Genomic DNA, 19,053 nt, shown 5'->3' with positions numbered 1-19,053 from the left:
ATTGCTCTGATCTTTACAAGTTACAAGTAGGATTCTACTCTGAAAAGTGATGATACAAATTAGATCATGAGAGCCACTGTTTGTTATGTCCCAACTAGGGGGCCGTGCCTCCTGCTCGCTACCTCACCAACCCCCCTCCCTCCGGCCACTATGCCCTGGCTTGGGGACTCTGCAGCAGGATCTTGGGCAGTGTTGACCAGTGTGGCCGATAGCCTGGGGCAGGCAGTGGTAGCAGTTCCCCACTGGGTCGTGGGGCAGCAAGGCCGGGGACCTGGAAGTAGAAACAGGGCCAGAGGTGACTGGATGAGAAGCAGCAGGGATGGGGGATCAGCAGAGCTCACTGAGCGCCCTGTAGCTTTTCCCCACCAAGGACCCAGGACCTGGGGCTGGAGGTGGCCAGGCTACAGGAGCCAGAGCCTGGCAGCAGGTGGTGGAGCAGGGAGCTGGAGCCCTGGGGCTCCTAGACCACAGCGAAGAGCTGCTGCTGCCCTCTGACCCTCCTGCAGGAGAGCTGGGAGCCAGTGGGGAGTCCAGGGCATCCCCCGAGGAGAGGTTGGGAGAATGACTGGACTGGACTAGGCTGAGGCTCCTGCCTGCCAGAGCCCCTGGGGCCCTGCCCCTACGTCGCACCCATGCCCAGCCTCAGCCTTGTTCCTAGCTCCAGGGGGAAGGGGAGAAATCATCCCATTTCCAGCAGTGAAAGGTTCCCATTCTGCCCCAAGCCATCAAGACTGCTCCCCCTTCTCACTCTGCCGAGGCTGATGACATGATCACATCATTCTGTCATCTGGGACAGTTCTTTAGAGAGACAGAGAATGTGTGTGTGTGTGTGTGTGTGTGTGTGTGTGTGTGTGTGTGTTTAAATGTCCTAACTGCTTAGTTCCACTTTCTTGGCCTACCATCTAAAAGTTGACCTGGGACGGGAGTAAGTAAGCACACAGTCTCATCTGGGAAATGAAAACACAAACTGTAAGGAACTTGACTTGATCAAAAACGAACCATGTGAGACGAAGACCAAAACAAAGCATGATGTGACATACCTAGTTCTAGGACACCTTTCTTCTGGTCACTTTTATTCGATATTGATGATGGAGTCTTTCTAGATTAAAACATTATCGAAGGTTCACATTTAATGAAACAGAAGATCAAGCTAAGCAATGTAGAAGCAATCAAACCTTATTAAGGCAAAATCAATGTTTTCAAAGAAGTAGCTGGCAACCTATATGGCAGAGGGGGCAAACTACAATCCATGAGCCACCTCTAGCCCTTTGGACCCTTCAATCCAATCCCTGAGTTCCCGCCGGGTAGCGGGACAGGGACAGTCTTGCCCAGAGGCAGTGCGAGAAGCAAAGGAGGTTATCTCCTAGCCCTTTCCCACAGCCTCAGCTACCCCAGCACCAGGACAGCCTGATTACCACACCACCAGCCCCGATGCTCCTGGTGGCATGGCTACAGCATTGCTAGCCCCAGTGTTCCAGCCAGCACAGTCAAGAGACAAGGAGCAGGAGATGTTGCAGAGAGGGCAGGGGACACGGCCTCTTCCAGTCTTCCCCACATGGCCCTCCACACAATTTCCGTACCCGATGTGATCCTCGGGCCAAAAAGTTTGCTGTATGGTGTATACATGATCACTAAAGCTGGAATAGCAGTCTGCACATTGCAACAAAATGCAGTCAATTTGTGTCATGTGGCTCAGATTCTGCAAGTGCATATGCATGGGCAGGATTGTACTCCCTCACGGAGTCGCATCTGACATTTGGGGGAGCTCTGCATGAATTCTGTGTTCAGGTACCCACAGCTGAGCTTGCAGTAGTGGAATCCATGGCATGCAATTCACTTTTGCATGAGGCTACGGACCATGTAAATCCAATTTAAACCTTTAACACACAATTGAAGTGGGTTCTAAGTTGTGCTGGCTCCCATACTGGCCTTATTAGTAAATTGCATCATCAACAAGTTAAATGTTTATAGAAATAAGTAAGTAATGATAAAGACTAATTTTGTCAGATTTGAAGTTAGACATGTAAATACACAACCAGATTTTTAGAGGTAGCACGGGCTTTGAGCTACCACGAATTCATACAAAAATTAACACAGCCAAAGGAAAAGTTTCCTACAGTCACTGGTAAAGGGCATTTTTTTTTCAAAATAATAACACTGAATCATTTTTCATCCATCTTTTGTTTGGAAAACTGTGCTGCAAATGACAATCCTTTCAAGAACTGTACGGAATTATTTGCTCAGAAACCCTCTTTGTAGGCACGTTATTATTATAGCAACAGTTGCTGCCTTATCACATACTTTCCATTAACTTAATTTCCTTTTTTCACTGTGTGAAAGTAGATGAATGGAAGCAGAGCACACAGACACGCCACACTGAGGACTTTTCCAGTCTGAAAACTTTTTGGCATCTTTTCCCCTTACGAGTTTTTCTAGAACATAAAAGTAGGAACTACCATGCTGTTTTTCTCCATAAAAGCATTACTGGCTTGATTCAACTAAATGTGGCGGCATGCACTGAACCACAACAAACAGACACTCGACAGTTGGAAATGCATCACTCGTAGTATTAGTAAGTCAAGGTAAAAGAAATATATTTGGATTAATGTGTCTGAGATCAGTCCTGAGATCTAAGTAGGTAAGCTGAGAAGAAACATGCACAGCAACATAATGAAAGATTCTGAGCTACAATGGAAAACAGCAATACCTTTTACTACATGGAATTTTAAAATACAGTTGATAGTAGTAATAGTATTTTATTACACTTCTTACTGTAGCACTTAGAAGTCATCATCATGGAACAGAACCCCACTGTGCCGGGTGTTTGGTAGAAACAGAACACCACCACAGACCCTACCTCAATGAGATTAAAATCAGAGAATACGACAAGAGATCCCAGATGGATACAGAAGGGCAGGGGAGTACAAAGAACCAATGAAACAGTATGGCTACGTCTAGAGTGGCATGATTTTCCGCAAATGCTTTTAACGGAAAAGTTTTTCTGTTAAAAGCATTTGCGGAAAAGAGCGTCTAGATTGGCATGGACGCTTTTCTGCAAAAACACTTTTTGCGGAAAAGCGTCCATGTCAATCTAGACGCGGTTTTGCGCAAGAAAGCCTCGATCGCCATTTTCGCCATCGGGGCTTTTTTGCGCAAAACAGTTTTCAGCTGTCTACACTAGCCCTTTTGCGCAAAAGCATTTCCAGAAAAGGGCTTTTGCCTGAACGGGAGCAGCACAGTATTTGCGCAAGAAGCACTGATTTCAGACAGTAGAAAGTCAGTGCTTTTGTGCAAAATCAAGCCGCCAGTGTAGACAGCTGGCAAGTTTTTCCGCAAAAGCGACTGCATTTGCAGATAAACTTGCCAGTCTAGACACAGCCTATTGGTAATCAGGACACACAACAGTCCCAGCCACCAGCAGACTAACTGTTGTCAAATAAATCACAGAAAGTTTTAACAGATTTGACTAATATTGGTTTTCATCATTCTTTTCAGTACAGTGTTAATTTTGCTGTAACTTGCTAATATTTTCATACTTACTGGTCTGACGGAGGACCCCAATAAAATGGATGTTTGTACATAGATTGTGTTTCAACTGAATACTGAATATTGCGCTACACTTAGAGCAATAACATGGTTTTATTTTCTTATTTCTGAGATTGCAGACTATTCCGTCTGGCTTCCTAGAATAAGAATGTGAGGGTTTTTTTCGGAGTAACCCCTTTGGGGCCAGTCTTAGATGTGCAATAACTCAGAAAGCTTAGATTGCAATACACATAGGATCTATCTAGAAAGGAAAGTGACAACAGACATAATTTATTAAAATTTTCGGAGAACAAATCATTGTTCCCATCTACAGCAGCATTGCTTATGCTGAAAAGAGTGTGAAAGTCACCAAAAAAGCAACTCACCCTCTTCTACATTACATTGGACTCCACCAGGCCCAAGATTTGATCATGAATTCTACCACAAAGACATATTATAGAGATTACACACTAGGCTTGGTTGCAGAATATGACTACCAAATGCAGTCTGGAATGAAGGATAGCATATACCAGCCATGTTCTTTTCCCCCTTTAGATGGAGCTCATCATTCATCCTTGCATTAGTATGTACATCTCTGCCTCTCTCTACATAGTTTTTATGGGCCCCATAACCATAGTATCTAAACACCTCACAAACTATAGTGAATTTAGCTTCTTTAACTAAGATATGAAAGTTTCCAAGTACTCTAAGATATGAAAGTATTATTATCCGTATTTTTATAGATGGGAAACTATAGCACAGAAAAGTTAAGAGACTTGCCCAAGGCCGCACAAGATGTGAGTTGCGGCACTAGGAAATGAGCCCACATCTCCACTCAGTGTCTAAGAACAGGACCATCTTTCCATCTAGGCTCTTATAACATATCCAGTTACCTCAGTGTCTGACTGCCTTTTGAAGCAGAAAGGAATGGAAACAGGTTAAATTAATATTCTGGCTCTTTCATCTCTATAACTTCCCTTCTCACAAAAAAAATCCTCAACCTGAAATCAATTGCAAATGAAAAAAAAAACACACACATTCTTTTGGTATACTGCCTACTACAGCTTTCTGCAAAACCCTAGGGATCCAGACTCTAGTTCCACCACTGAAAGAACCAAGTCTAAACAGATGATTTCAGAGATCTTCCAAGACATATATCATAGAGGAAAACACCAAATGCAAAGATCCACATTGTATATTATCCTTTGCAGAAGGGTATTTTTGTAGATGGAGTTTATCCATGCGCTCCCTTGTGAAGTTGCTTAAAACGTCGTTTGAACTTTTACTGCTATTTTCACTTCAACAGATGGCTACTATTCAAGGAATATTTATTGGGCATACAAATTCATGCAATTAAAGCAATTTGCAAGGAGGAAGTCATTTATCATGTCAGAAAAATAGGGCAGGAAAAAATATGTTTTATTATAAATATACCATACTGTACTTTCTTCAAATATTTGAACATTCCTATCTCATCTCCATGCATAGAAAATGTTGTTTACATAGAATAAAGTTCTTCCCTTTGCACAAAACTGCATGTGTTTTCTATGGTTTCCTATTTACATTAACCTACACCGCAGGTCAAACAAACAAAAATGCTTATAGAATAAGCAGTGGCCATCAGCTACTTGTGAGTAACCGACTGGGCTTGAAAATCATGGTTTCTTTGTCAATGTACTATACCCCAAAGTTCTCACTTGGAACTTACATCTTGCCTCGGAAATAATTTAGTGATTCTGACTAATTAGTATATGTTCTTAAATAATCTTAGTGTTGTCTTGCTTTCTATCATTCTGTTGCTGTACACTTAGTAGAAGTATATGGCCCTTATTCCATTTCTGTGATACTGGAGACTGTACCCCTTATGGCTAGCCTGCCTTGACTATATTCACTTCCTTGCCTTCTTTATATTTAGGGGCTTTCATTATATTCAGCTATAACACAAGAAACCTACAGTATCCTGTGTCCTATAAGACATAAGATGGAAGCATAAGTTAACATAAGTGTGACTAAATAGGTCATAGCCAAAGGTATAGATCAATGGTTACCTTTAGATGTTAGGGTATATCTACACAGCAAAGTTATTTTGAAATAACAGCCCTTATTTCGAAATAGCTTTCCTAGTGTCTACACAGCCAAACTGCTATTTCAAAAAAAATTCAAAATAGCGGAGCGCTTATTTCGAATTTGGTAAACCTCATTCTACGAAGAATAACAACAAATTTGAAATAGCTATTTCTAAATAAGTACTGCGTAGACACTTATTTCGAAATAGGGGGCCTCCAGCCTTCCCAGGGTGCCCTGGCGGACATTGCAGCCTCAAGCAAGAACACTTCTCTCCCTCCCCCCTCCCCGGAGCCTTTAAAGGGGTAGATTCTGGCCACAGTGCCTGTGCCAGCTTCAAGCCTTCCAGCCCAGAGCCAGCAGTCCGTGCACCTGACCCAGTGGCCCCAAAACATGAGCCAGCAAGCCACTGGCAGCCAGCCCTCCACTGCTCCCCAGGAGCAGTCTGCCAGCTCCCAGGAGCCTGGCAGGGCCTGGAGAAGGTGGGCACATTCCTGGTCCAGGGTGGAGATCATGGACCTTATTCAGGTTTGGAAGGGATGCCCCCAACGTCTATGATCTCCGCCCTAGACAGAGGAATGCGGATGTCTATGGCAGAATAGCTGCCAGCCTGGCCACCAAAGGCTACATGCGAACCCAGGAGCAGATCTGCATGACAATCAGATTGGTGCGGCGAGACCCCCAACACTGAGCCCTGAGCTTCCCTTCCCCCTTATTCCCCTTGTTTCCCCCTTCCAGCTCCCTCCTCCCATGTTTCCCCCTCCCCTTTCCCACACTCTTTTCTGCTCTCTCCCACCTCCTTTCCCCAGTCTCACCAGAGTTTCATTCCCATCCTGTCCAGTTTTGTGTTCATGAAAATATGAGTATTTTATTTGACATCAGGAAGGGGGGTTAGGGTGGGGTAAGTGGAAGGACGTGAGGGAGGAATGAGGCATAAGCCCCCAATGGGGCAGACCAGGGAGGCTCTTAGTGCTCCTCAGGGTGGAAGCTCTCCCACAGGGCCTCTTGGATACTGACAGCCCCCCCATTGGACCTCCCAGATGGCAGCCTGCAGAAAGTGCAGTCAGGCTCACAGCAACGCGTCCAAGAGAAGCACCAGAGTGCCCAGGGGCAGCTCCGGCTCCATGTTGCAGAGTGCTGCGGTGTCCCGAGTGAGGGGAACCAGAGCATGCAGAGACAAAATGCTTTGCTGTCCCTCATCAAGGTAGGCAAGCAAGCAGGGAAACCTGAGAACCGGCTGTCCGGGGGGGTCCCTTTAAGCACAGGCCTCAGATAGCCTCAGGCAGCAGCCACACAAAGTAACTCCTGACCTGATGCCTTGCTGGACCTGGTTCTGGCTGTCCTTTAATGCAATTCAGTGTCCACTCAGAGTGGACGCGCTATTTCGAAATAGCAAAACGCTATTTCAAAATGCATTTTGTGTGATATTTCGAAATAACGCTGTAGTGTAGTTATTCCTTAGGGCAGTGGTCCCCAATGCTGTGGCCGCGGGCGCCATGGCACCTGCCTGGCTGTTTATGTGCGCCCGCCGAACAATCTGGGCTGGCCCATCCCCGGGCGTGTGGCACATGAGCGGTGCCGGCTCCTGGCGCATGAGCGGCCCCTGGCGCATGGGGGCCCCTACTCCGGGGTCGCAGTACATGCTGGTGCTGGCCCCGGACGCGTGGCGCATGTGCCGACCCTGCCCTCCCCGGGCGCGTGGAGCATGCGTGGCCCCACCCCCGGGCGTCCAGAAGCCACCAAAAGGTTGGGGACCACTGCTTTAGGGAGTAAGGAAAGCTTCCTCAATAGTAGGAGGCAGAATGTTCCAGCAAATGCTGCTTCAAGGAACGTGGAAGTAATAACTGCAAACCATTTAAACAGGAGGTGAAGGGTATAATCCACAAAATAAGCTCAATCTAGCTAGAGACATACATTCTATAAATGTATTGGAAGCAAGAGGAAGACCAAGGATAGGGTAGGCCCACTGCTCAATGAAGAGGGAGAAACAATAACAGGAAACTTTGAAATGGCAGAGGTGCTTAATGACTTTTTTGTTTTGTTTTGTTTTGTTTTGTTTTTTGTCAAGAAGATGGTGATAGGATGCCTCACATAGTGAATGCAAGTGGAAATGGGGTAGGTTTAGAAGTTAAAATTAAAAAGAACAAGTTAAAACATTACTTAGGAAAGTTAGATGTCTTCAAGCCTCCAGGGCCTGATGAAATGCATCCTAGAATACTCAAGGAGCTGATAGAGGAGGTACCTGAGCCTTTAGCTAACATCTTTGAAAAATCATGGAAGTTGGGTGAGATTCCAAAAGACTGGAAAAGGGCAAATATTGTGCCCATCTATAAAAAGGGAAATAAGAACAATCCAGGAAATTACAGACCGGTCAGTTAAACTTCTGTGCCAGGAAAGATGATGGCACAGGTAATTAAGAAATTCATCTGCAAACATCTGGAAGAAAATAAGGTGATAGGTAACAGCCAGCACAGATTTGCAAAGAACAAATCGTGTCAAACCAATCTAGTAGCTTTCTTTGATAGGATATAAAATCTTGTGGATAAGAGAGAAGCATGGACGTGGTATGCCTAGACTTTAGTAAAGCATTTGATATGGTCTTGCATGAACTTCTTATCAATAAACAAGGCTAATACAACTTAGATGGGGCTACTATAAGGTGCATGCATAACTGGCTGAATAACTGTTCTCAGAGAGTTAATGGTTCACAGTCATGCTGGAAGGGCATAACAAATGGGATTCCACAGGGTTCTGTTTTGGGACTGGTTCTGTTCAATATCTTCATCAATGATTTAGATCAGGGGTCTCCAAACTACGGCCCGGGGGCCGGATGCGGCCCGCGAGGCCCTCTCATCCGGCCCGTGGAGACCTTTTTGGATTCAAAGGCAGAAGAAGTGAGATTGTTTTAAAACCCATTTGAAGCAGATGTGGCCAGTTGCCCAGATGAACTGCAGCTGGAAGTCACTGAGTTGCAAGCAAATGACCTCCTTAGGGACAAGTTCAAAATAGGACTGGTGGGTTTTTACCAGTTTTTGCCCAAGGAAGACTTTCCTAATGTCAAAACTTTTGCATCAAGGTACCTTTCAATCTGTGGAACAACATACCTGTGTGAACAAACATTTTCAAGAATGAAATACGTGAAGAACAATTTGAGAACAAACTTGTCCGATGATAATCTCAGGTCACTGTTGATGTTAGGGACAACAAATCTAAAGCCAGAAATGTCTGCTATTTTGGCATCCAGGAAACAATTTCACCATTCACACTAATACAGGTGTTCATGTGTAGTGTATGAATGTGTTATTAAATAATAACTGAATAAAATAATATTAAATAAATAATTAAAAACAACATCCATGTTTTGATTGTTTTTTATTTGGACCTCAAGTGTGTAGTCGGCCCCCGAACTGCTGTTTGATAGTTAATGCGGCCCTCGGGCTGAAAAGTTTGGAGACCCCTGATTTAGATGATGGAACAGAGAGTACGCTTATTAATTCTGCAGATGATACCAAGCTGGGGGGGGGCTGCAGCTGCTTTGGAGGATAGGGTCATAATTCAAAATGATCTATACAAATTAGAGAAATGGTCAGAGGTAAAGAGGATAAAGTTTAATAAAGACAAATTTAAAGTACTCCACTTAGGAAGGAACACTCCGTTTCATACGTACAGAATGGGAAGTGACTGTCTAGGAAGGCGTAGTGCAGAAGGGATCTCGGAGTCATAGTGACCACAAGCTAAATATGAGTCAACAGTGTGACGCTGTTGCAAAATAAGCAAACATGATTCTGGGATACATTAAAAGGAGTGGTGTGCACAAGACACAAGAAGTCATTCTTCCACTCTACTCTGCACTGATTAGGCCTCATTTTGAGTATTGTGTCCAGTTCTGGGCACTGCATTTCAAGAAAGATGGGGAGAAATTGGAGAAGGTCCAGAGAAGAGCAACAAAATGATTAAAGTGTTAGAAAACATGAGCTATGAGGGAAGGCTGAAGGAATTAGCCTTGTTTTGTTTGGAAAGGAGAAGACTGAGAGCGGACATGATAATGGTATTCTAAAATGGTGTCACAGGGAGAGGGGGCAGGAATTGTTCTCCTTGGTGTCAGATGAGAGCACAAGAAAAAAATGGGCTTAAACTGCAGCAAAGGAGGTTCAGGTTGGACATTAGGAAAATCTTCCTGTCTGTCAGGATGGTTAAACACTGGGATAAATTGCCTAGGGAGATTGTGGAATCTTCATCACAGGAGACCCCTAATAGTCCCCTTCCGATAGTCTGGCATATTTGATAATCCAGCACCCCCTGGGTCCTAAAGGGGCCGGATTATCGGAAGTTTACTGTACTAATCTAGAGAAAAAGGACTCCTCCACCTTAGAAGGATGAGGGAATACAAATAAAGACAAGGGGTAAAACTGTTACTGAATATGTACTAGATATAGTGACATCAGTTCAAAATATAGAAGTGGTATCCCAGCATGAGGGGGTAGGAGAGAAACACATAGCCCTTGGAAGAGGCCAGAATGAAGGCCGTTGGTGATGAGGAAGAAGATGATAGTGATGAGGAACATAATGAGGCTAACATTTCAGATCATCCCACAACAGGGGGGGGGGGGGCAGATGTACATTCTATAGTGTCTCTATCTACCTTACTTAGTTAGAATGTTCATTTGGGACTTTGCTAAATATATCATTAAAATATTTGGAAATACAGAAGAAACCCTACTGTGTGAGTATTGTGACTCTGCACATGATGTTCCCACCTATACAGTAATTTTAATAACACTGAGCTTGCTCTTGGAACAAGAACCTGTCAGCCCTCAAGCTGATAACGGGGAACTCTTAAGGAATCAATAACATTTCATAATCAATAGGTTGGGCAACAAGTCACTACAGAGGACTGAGGAAAATGAATATTTTGTGCAGATATTTAATAAAAAGATACAGGGGATGACTCACATATAAATAGGTGGGTTAGTGTGACATTGATTCTGAGCAAAATCATGGAAAGATTTATACAGAATGCAATCTGTAACAAGTTAAAGGATGGCAGCATAATTGATGCCAGTCAATGGGGTGTTATGGAAAACAGGTTTTGTTAGACAAATTCAAGATAGGGTTTTTTTTTAATGAAATTGCAGGTTTTGTTGACAACAGCAACTCTATTAAGATAATATATTTGTGAAAGTCATCTAAGTACAGCATGAAATTCAGATTAAAAATTAGCCTTATACAAAGTCAACATAGAACACATGAAGTGAATTAAAATAAGCTAGCTGATAGAGCTCAAAAAGTTATTGTAATTGGGAATCATCATCTAATGGGGTCTTTCCAGTGGTCCACAGGGATCTGTTCTAGGTCCAATGTAGCTCATTATCTTCATCAATGATCTAGAAAAAAACTAAATAATTGTTGGCAACATTTGCCAATGTCAAAAAATTGGAGAAGTGGTGAATAATGAAGACAGATCTGTTCTATAGAGCAATGTGTATTTCACGGTATGCTGGGCTCGCTTAAATAACATGTGTTTTAATGCAGATAACAAATTACATTTAGTAACAATAGTACAAACAATAACTACAATTATCATTGTATATGGGCAAGGAGTTAACACGATGAGGGTGCAATTCAGTTATATAGTCTACTTTTAATCAAGAATTCCAAATAGAAACTTCTGCATGGGAACTTCCTTGCATCCCCACACCACATACAACAGGAATGGGTGTATAATATTAAGGGTTACACTTCCACCAAGAGAGAGCCTCCCAGCCCGGACAGAGAGACTCATACTAGTATGGACTGAGCTAGGGCATGGTATAGGCTGAACATCTCTAGTCTGGCAGCCTAGGGACCTGACCACTGCTGAACCAGAGAATTTGCTGAAACATAGAAGGTTAATATTATCTTTACCTACATTTCCACTGCTTACTGGGCTCTTAGAAGACACTTAGGGGTAAACTATAGCTAAATAAGTGAATTATAGCTAAATAACCACACAGAAGACTGAGAGCCAGGACTGATGACTGTAAACAAAATTTATAGGACCACAGCCACACCCAGGATAAGTGGACATCTGGCTAACTAAAATCATGCTGGATCACAGATGTTGCTGGACCATAGCATGCCAGTCTAGAGAGGTTCCACCTGTAATTAGCAGTGTACATGTCATGGCTTAGGCTGCTTCTCGGGTTCTGAAGCCTACTGGGTCAGGTATGATTGTGATCTCAAGCTGCAGCCTGAGCTGCAATGTCCACATGACTACATTCAGCATGCAGATTGAGACCTGTTAGTGTGCTGATTAAGGCTTGCTCCCAGTTGCAGTGCAGACATACCTTAAGACACTCAAATGTTGTTGGTAGCAATCAATATAAGAGCTAAGGGAGGTAAGTCAATTTATGTTAATCGAAGGCACATTCAAGACACTGTCCATTGTACATGTGGCAAGGGAAATCCTAAATAATACAGGACCCATATAAAAATCAGGGTCCAAGCATTTAAGAGTCACATGAGCCCCCTCAATGTAAGTGGTTTCAGAGCTCTCTCTTTTGCTTGTCTAAACGAAAGTAGCCACTTCTTCAGTTTTTGACCTTCAACTGGTAGGGAATTCAATTATTTTTCAGGGCGTGGAAAGTGTCAGATGTAACATTTCCTGTAAGAAATATTCTAGCCTATCAGCTTCTAACCAAATAAATTATCTGCCTGAAAAATAATGCAAACCTGAAATGGGAACACTTAGGGTACGTCTACACTGCAATACTATTTCAAAATAACTAGCACTATTCCAAAATAACTTAGTCACTTAAGGGTGTGTCTAGACTACAGGGTTTTGTCAACAGAAGTTTTGTCAACAGATACTGTCGACAAAGCTTCTGTCGACAAAGCGTCTAGACTACAGCCAGTTCTGTCGACAAATCAAGCTGCTTTGTCGACATAATAGTGTGGACGCAAAGGACAGTGTAGATGCAATAATGCCTTCTATCGACAGAACTCTGTCGATAAAAGGCATTATTCCTCGTAGAATGAGGTTTACATATGTCGACAAAACTCAAAGGCAGTGTGGACGCAGGTATAGTTTTGTCGACAAAAGTCCACTTTTGTCAACAAAACCGTGTAGTCTAGACACACCCTTAGGGTATGTCTAGACTGCATCCCTCTGTTGGCAGAGGGTTGAAGATTAGGCAGGTCGACATTGCAAATGAGGCAGGGATTTAAATATCCCGTGCCTAATTTGTATAAAAATGGCCACCATGTTTTGCCGACTCAACACTTTGTCGGCAAAAAATGGCAGTCTAGAGGGAGATCTGTTGAGAAAGAATGCCTTTTTCGACAGATCCCTTATGCCTCCTGCAAGGAGGTTTACAGGATCTGTCAAAAAAGACTTTCTTTCTTGACAGAGCCCCCTCTAGACTGCCACTTTTTGACGACAAAGTGCTGAGTCAGCAAAACGGGGTGGCCATTTTTATGCAAATATCGACCTGCCTAATCTGCATCCCTCTGCCAACAGAGGAATGCAGTCTAGACATACCCTTATACAGCAGGCAGTTATTTCAAAATAGTATTAAAATACTGTCCAGCTGGAGGACTTCTTACTCTGACTCCTGTAACCCTAATTGTACAAGGAATAAGGGAAATTGGAAAAAGAGTGCTGTATTTTGAAATAAGTGCTGTGTAGATGCTCCCTATTTCTAAATAAGCTATTTCAAAATAAGATACACAATTGACGTAGCTCAATTTGCTTAGCTTATTTCAAGTTAAGCCCTGCAGTGTAGACACACCCAAAGACAGCTTACACTGAATGCTGGAGAAGCTCTCTTATCTCTGTTTGATGTAACAAATATGACAGTGGTTTGCTGAGAACAGGTCTTGTAGTGATAACCTCGTATTAAATAAAGCAATCAGAAAGGATGTAAAATGGTGGGAGAACACACTCCTTAAGCAACTGCCATTCACCCAGTTGCTCCTGTGGGACCGTGATTTCTTGTGCTAAGTCTCCTTTCTAATGTGTTACAGCAAATGATCCGAAGCAGACACACTGAGAAGGAAATGTGTAATGCCCTAAATGCATATATTAAGATGTACCACATTCCTGCTTTACACACAGTATGCTCTAGAGATTCTATATGTTTCCAGTGCTCTAATTAAGGATTTTGTCTTGTTGGCTGATCAGATTTTAGTCCATGGGGATGTCCCCTTCCAGTCCAATGTGCTTTCCAAAAATAAAATATGATGCAGAAACAATTCACCGTTTCCAGTAATTGCACACTGCCTCTTCCTACAAAGTTTTGGGAAAATATTGAAAGGACAGAAGGCAACATGCACAGACGGTGTGTTGACATATCTGCTGCTATGAATCCACCGCCACAAAGCAAAAGGCCACAAAAGATTACTAACCTTTCCTTTAGCACCTTACCCATCCAGACTCCCTGTTATGAAAGGTGTTATGCAACTTGAGAGAACTGATTGGACCCGATCCTGTTTGACGGCCACTCATTTTGTTGCCAGTTAAAAGAGTCAAGTAGAGACGTATTTCCAGGCTCAAGGCTGACTGTACCGTAGAGGGGATATGTTTAGTCTCTGTGGGGAGGTGCTGGCTGCCCTATTCTTACAACGCTTCCTGTCTGTAGAATCACACAGCAGCATTGACGTCAGCGGTGGATCAAGTCACACGCCTACTCCAATGGCAAAGGGGACAGCATGGGGCCACGCAGACGAGCTGGGTTGGGAATTCGGAGAGGATGGAAAGGAAGCATGTACAGATAATTACATTAACTGCAATGCTTTAATGTCGAACACTGAACCCAGACTAAACTGATCTCTTCTGCAAACACTACTGCAGGTTGGACCTCCCTGGTCTGACACCTTTGGGATCAAAGTTTGCCAGACTGGGGGGGGTCAATGCTCCCCAACTGGCCGCTGGCCCCACTCCCGGGCTTATCTCCAAGCTGTTGGGTTCCCCAGGCCAGTGATCTTCTCCCTGCTGCAGGTCCTGCTGCCGCTGATCTGACAGGGGCTCCTGGAAGCCAGGGCTCCCTACCCTGCTGTTGGCTCCTGATGCCTCCAGGGTTCCTGACCAGGGCTTCCCAGCCACTGCTGGCCCTGCTGCCACCAGGGGTTCCCGGCTGGTGCTAGGGCTCCTTGGACTCTGTCAGCCCACTGCCACCAGGAATTACCGGCTAGGACTGGGGCTCCCTGGTGACCACTGGGTTGCACTGGGCTGGGATTCCCCGGGGCTGGACTCCCAGCTGGTTCCCACTCCTAGCCTTGGGGGCTCGTTGGTCCAGGAACATCCATGGTCCTGCTGGTGTGGACCTAGGACCTGATCTAATACCCAGTGAAACAAACTGGGTTTCTGTGGGATCTGGATTAGACCGCACTACACAGTCATTCATACCAGACCATGCTCTCTCAGAACATGATTTGAGCCCCATCAGTCATTGCTCAATAGCATGTAGGATAATAGCATTAATATTTGCCTAATTCACAAGTTTAGTTATTTTAGATAAAACAGCCCTAGCTGATAAATTAAATCAGAAGAGAGTGTTACAGCCTACCAGGTCAAAATGTTTATTATATTTAGAGATCGATCTTCTGGCATTTGGTTTATGGGTCTAGTTAAGACCCTCTAAATCAAATGCTGAGGGCAGCTCTGGTTGGCAGTCGCAGGGAGTCTGGGAAGCTGACACTAGCATTTGCTCCCTCTGTGAACTTGGCGCCAAACTCGGCTTAATGTAAACTGACTCAAGCTATGTATTTTACATAGCCGGAGTTGCGTACCTTAACCTGACCTTCCTGGTCAAGTCTAGACCTGGCCTTAGAAAAACTATTTATCATAAGAACATAAGAAAGGCCATACTGGGTCAGACCAAAGATCCATCTAGCCCAGTATCCTGTCTGTCGAAAGTGTCCAATACCAGATGCCCCAGAGGGAGGGAATACAACAGGTAATCCTTATGGCTATGCCTACACTGCAAGGTTTTTGCTCAAAAACAGTTGTTTTTGCATAAAAACCTGTGGAGCATCCACACCTCAAATGTGCTGTTGCGCAAGGAAAACTAGAGTAAAACAGCAGAAAAGAGGACTTTTTCTGCCGTAGGGAAAACCTCCTTTTACGAGGCATAACTCCCTTTTGCGCAAAAGTTTTTGTGTAAAAAGGCAAGTATGGATGCTCCAGAGGGGTTTCTTGTGGAAGAAACCCTTATGGGAAAAAGCACAGGTGCTCTGAAGGCCATTCTGTGAATGGCCATCAGAGATTTCTTTTGTAAGAGCATCTATGCAGTGTGGACGCTCTCCTGCACAAAAGCACATCACTTTTGCCATGTGCTTTGAGATGTGGATGTGCTCTTGTACAAGAAGTTTTTGCACAAAAACTCTTGCGCAAAAGGCTTCTTGCGCAAGAAGCATGTAGTGTAGATTTACCCTATGCGATCCCTCTCCTGACACCCATTTACAGACAAACAGAGACTAGGGTAACCATTCCTACCCTTCCTGGGTAATAGCCATTAATGGACCTAACCTCCATGAATCTATCTAGCTCTTTTTTGAACCCTGTTAAAGACCCGGTCTTGACCACATCCTCTGGCAAGGAGTTCCACAGGGTTGCCGTCAAAAAGGACTGGAACCAATCATAGTTCTTGGTTAAATGATGCATTATGCAGTATAATCTTCCTGGAAAGATTTTTTATTGTTTTTAACCAGGAAATTAAATTCAATTTTTAAAATGTATCCTTAAACCTGAAACACTGATCAATGAATCAAGGAAATCAAAAGTTAAAGATGAAAACTTATCCTCTTAAATTACAATATATGTTAAAGAAGGAACAGTCATTTTAACTCTGAGGTCCTGATTCACCAAGCTTTTATACCACTTGTGCTCTCATGCATCTCTGCTGATTTCCACGGAATTAACAGCACCAAATGAGGCTAAGAGAAGGATGACACAAGCTCTGAATCTACTAGGATTTGTCAATATCATCATTTTTGGTAATACCATGACTTTTCCCATCCTGGAATATTTTCCCATCTTTTGCTGTACTAATTACATATAATTTCAAGAAGCAAACTCATGTGGCAACTCAAGTTTTAATGCTCCCATGCACACAAAGCTCCTTGTGAAGCACAAATTAGAAAACTGATGGACAGAACATTTGGCTTGAAAAGTTATTTCAAACAGATGAATCCAGTTGCTGGCCTTTGTGATATTTAACTTGTTTTATAAATATTACTGGTAAGTGCCGGTGTAACTCACACACCTCCTGCGTGTGGTGCACTGTCCCACGTCGTGGCACTTAGGCCACTTACAGAGAGAAGAATGAGTTTCCTCCACAGCTTTAGCTGAGAGGCAGCTGGCTTTAGAGCTCAAGCTGTAGAGGCTCATGCACAAAGGTCCCAGGTTTGGTTCCTCCTGTCACTGTTACACTGACATAACAATAACATCATGGATGCAAAACTAAAATGGGGAAACTCCACAAGGGTTGAGTAATGTTAGGGATAAAGCAAAGTGCAACACAGGGATGGGTAACCCCTGGCCCATTGGGGTTCTATGTATGGCCCATGAGACATTTAATTAACTTTTGCCCATGTGCAGGGTTGCCAGAATCCACTGCTTTCCATCTGTGTAATTTTTTCCTACCAATATTACTAAAGTGACATACATGTAAAGCCAGGGCACGTGAAGTGAGGTGCGTACTGATTGCACACAACATTGACTGTGAGAGCCGTGTGATCCCTCTGTGTCTGCCCAAAGTGCTGCTACGGTTCAGTTAGTACACCACAATCGGCTAAAGTACCCTATGCTGCAAAACCAACTCAATTACAACAATCTTGAGGCCCACTGAGATTAAGGCAGGCCACTCATGTGGCCCACTCATTAGATTAGGTTGCCCATCGCTGATCCAACACCTTCCACCTGCTTGCCCTTACCCTGCCTCAAAACTAATTCATGATATGTTCATAAAATCACATCAGCATTGATTTCTCCCTCCCGGGGGTTAAATCTTGCAGTCCAGTGTTTCTCAACCAGTGGTCCAGGTAAGTCTGGGAGGTACATCAACACAACTGAAATTTAGAGAAAACTGAATTTTTGTTTTAAGTTCTACAGCGCTTTATTATGTTTGTACTTTTTACCCACCAAAATTTCATCACCTGCCCAGCAACTATTAAGTTGTTTAAACAAATGTGTTGCAACGGTAGAAAAACTGTTTGTTTGTCTGAAAACTATAGGTACTGGGGGTACTTTTTTTTTTTTAAAGGAGTACTTTCTAAAAAAAAAAGGTTGAGAAACACTGTTGTAGTCCACCCTCAGTCAAAATCCTCATGGAAGTCAATGGGAGTTTTCCTTGGTGAAGGACAAGAAGGCTTGGCTTTACGCTGGAAGTGAATTTCTATGGATGTTTATTTTATGCTCTCTGGGGGAACTTCTTTGCCTCAGATACTACACTTTATTATTCTGATAAATGTTTAAGAAGACTAAAACCAAGTTACAATTCTGATAAGCCTTTTTCCTTTGCAGTCAGCTATTGCATTTTCCTAGGCTGCTGAAAAGTCATTTTGCCGTGATCTGTTAAGTATTGTCATAAAGCCAAATACATCGGTTACTGCAAGTGGAATAATTCACTTCTGGATTTACAATTTTCTCCCCTACAGTTGATGCTTAAAAAAAAGAGCTGTGAAAAAAATTTAAAAAGACATGTATCTGAAAAACCAAAACAGATTCTCATTCTAACCAGTGTCACTTAGATTAGGTAGAGTATTAGAAAGGCTTTGGATAAATGGCTTGATTCTGATTTCATCCACACCATTGTAAACCTGGGGAGTATGTCTAGACTATGTGCCTCTGCCGACAAGATGCGGATCAGTCGACAGGGGAAGCTTTTGTCGACCGCTCCTATAAACCTCGTTTCACGAGGCATAAGAGAGAGGTCGACAAAGGCTTCCCCTGTTGACCGATCCACTTCTTGACTTGTGCGCTGTGCCAATGATCAGTTGAGCCGGCACAATGCGGCAGCCATGTTTATTTTAATGAAGCCGGGGATATTTAAATCCCGGCTTCTATGACTGTGTCGGGTAGCCTAGTTTACATCCCTCTGTCGGCAGAGGCGTGTAGTCTAGACACACCCTGGGAGAAGAGGGAATCAGGCCCAGAGTATGCCATATGAACACATTTTAGCAAAAGAATTCCTTATTTCATTGAAGCTCTGAAGTGAAGTGCTTTATGTATTAGCTTTTATTTTCCTTTGAGACAAAGAGAAAATGTAAGCATAGAGGCTTGGCTATTTCCAGCAACTGAAAATAAATGGAAGGAAATTACCAACATCAAGATTCATAATGAATTAGTGTAAGGAAATGTACAGTCCATCTTCATGGGAATGCTCTCAGAAGGAGCCCCGTCCATAATGCATTTAAATGAGGGATACAACTGTTCCAGCTGCAGCACAGCAGACTTCCTCCAGGTTCATTGCTCACTTCGAGCAA

At 43.5% G+C, this 19,053-nt stretch overlaps 1 protein-coding gene across 3 annotated transcripts in view; it reads right to left on the bottom strand.

The window, feature by feature from the left end:
* The window catches only part of MINDY4 (MINDY lysine 48 deubiquitinase 4), a 118,470-nt gene that overhangs the window by 65,714 nt on the left and 33,703 nt on the right, over nt 1-19,053 (bottom strand). For all 3 annotated transcript variants that reach the window (XM_025183364.3, XM_006120582.5, XM_006120581.5), the window contains exon 6: nt 1,041-1,099. In XM_025183364.3, the coding sequence (XP_025039149.3) occupies nt 1,041-1,099 (59 nt within the window). The remainder of the gene's footprint in view (nt 1-1,040; nt 1,100-19,053) is intronic.

Source organism: Pelodiscus sinensis, chromosome 2 (assembly GCF_052426305.1).
Source record: "Pelodiscus sinensis isolate ZL-2025 chromosome 2, ASM5242630v1, whole genome shotgun sequence".
In the NCBI taxonomy this organism is placed as follows: domain Eukaryota; kingdom Metazoa; phylum Chordata; order Testudines; family Trionychidae; genus Pelodiscus; species Pelodiscus sinensis.
This window is presented reverse-complemented; position numbering and strand designations above follow the sequence as displayed.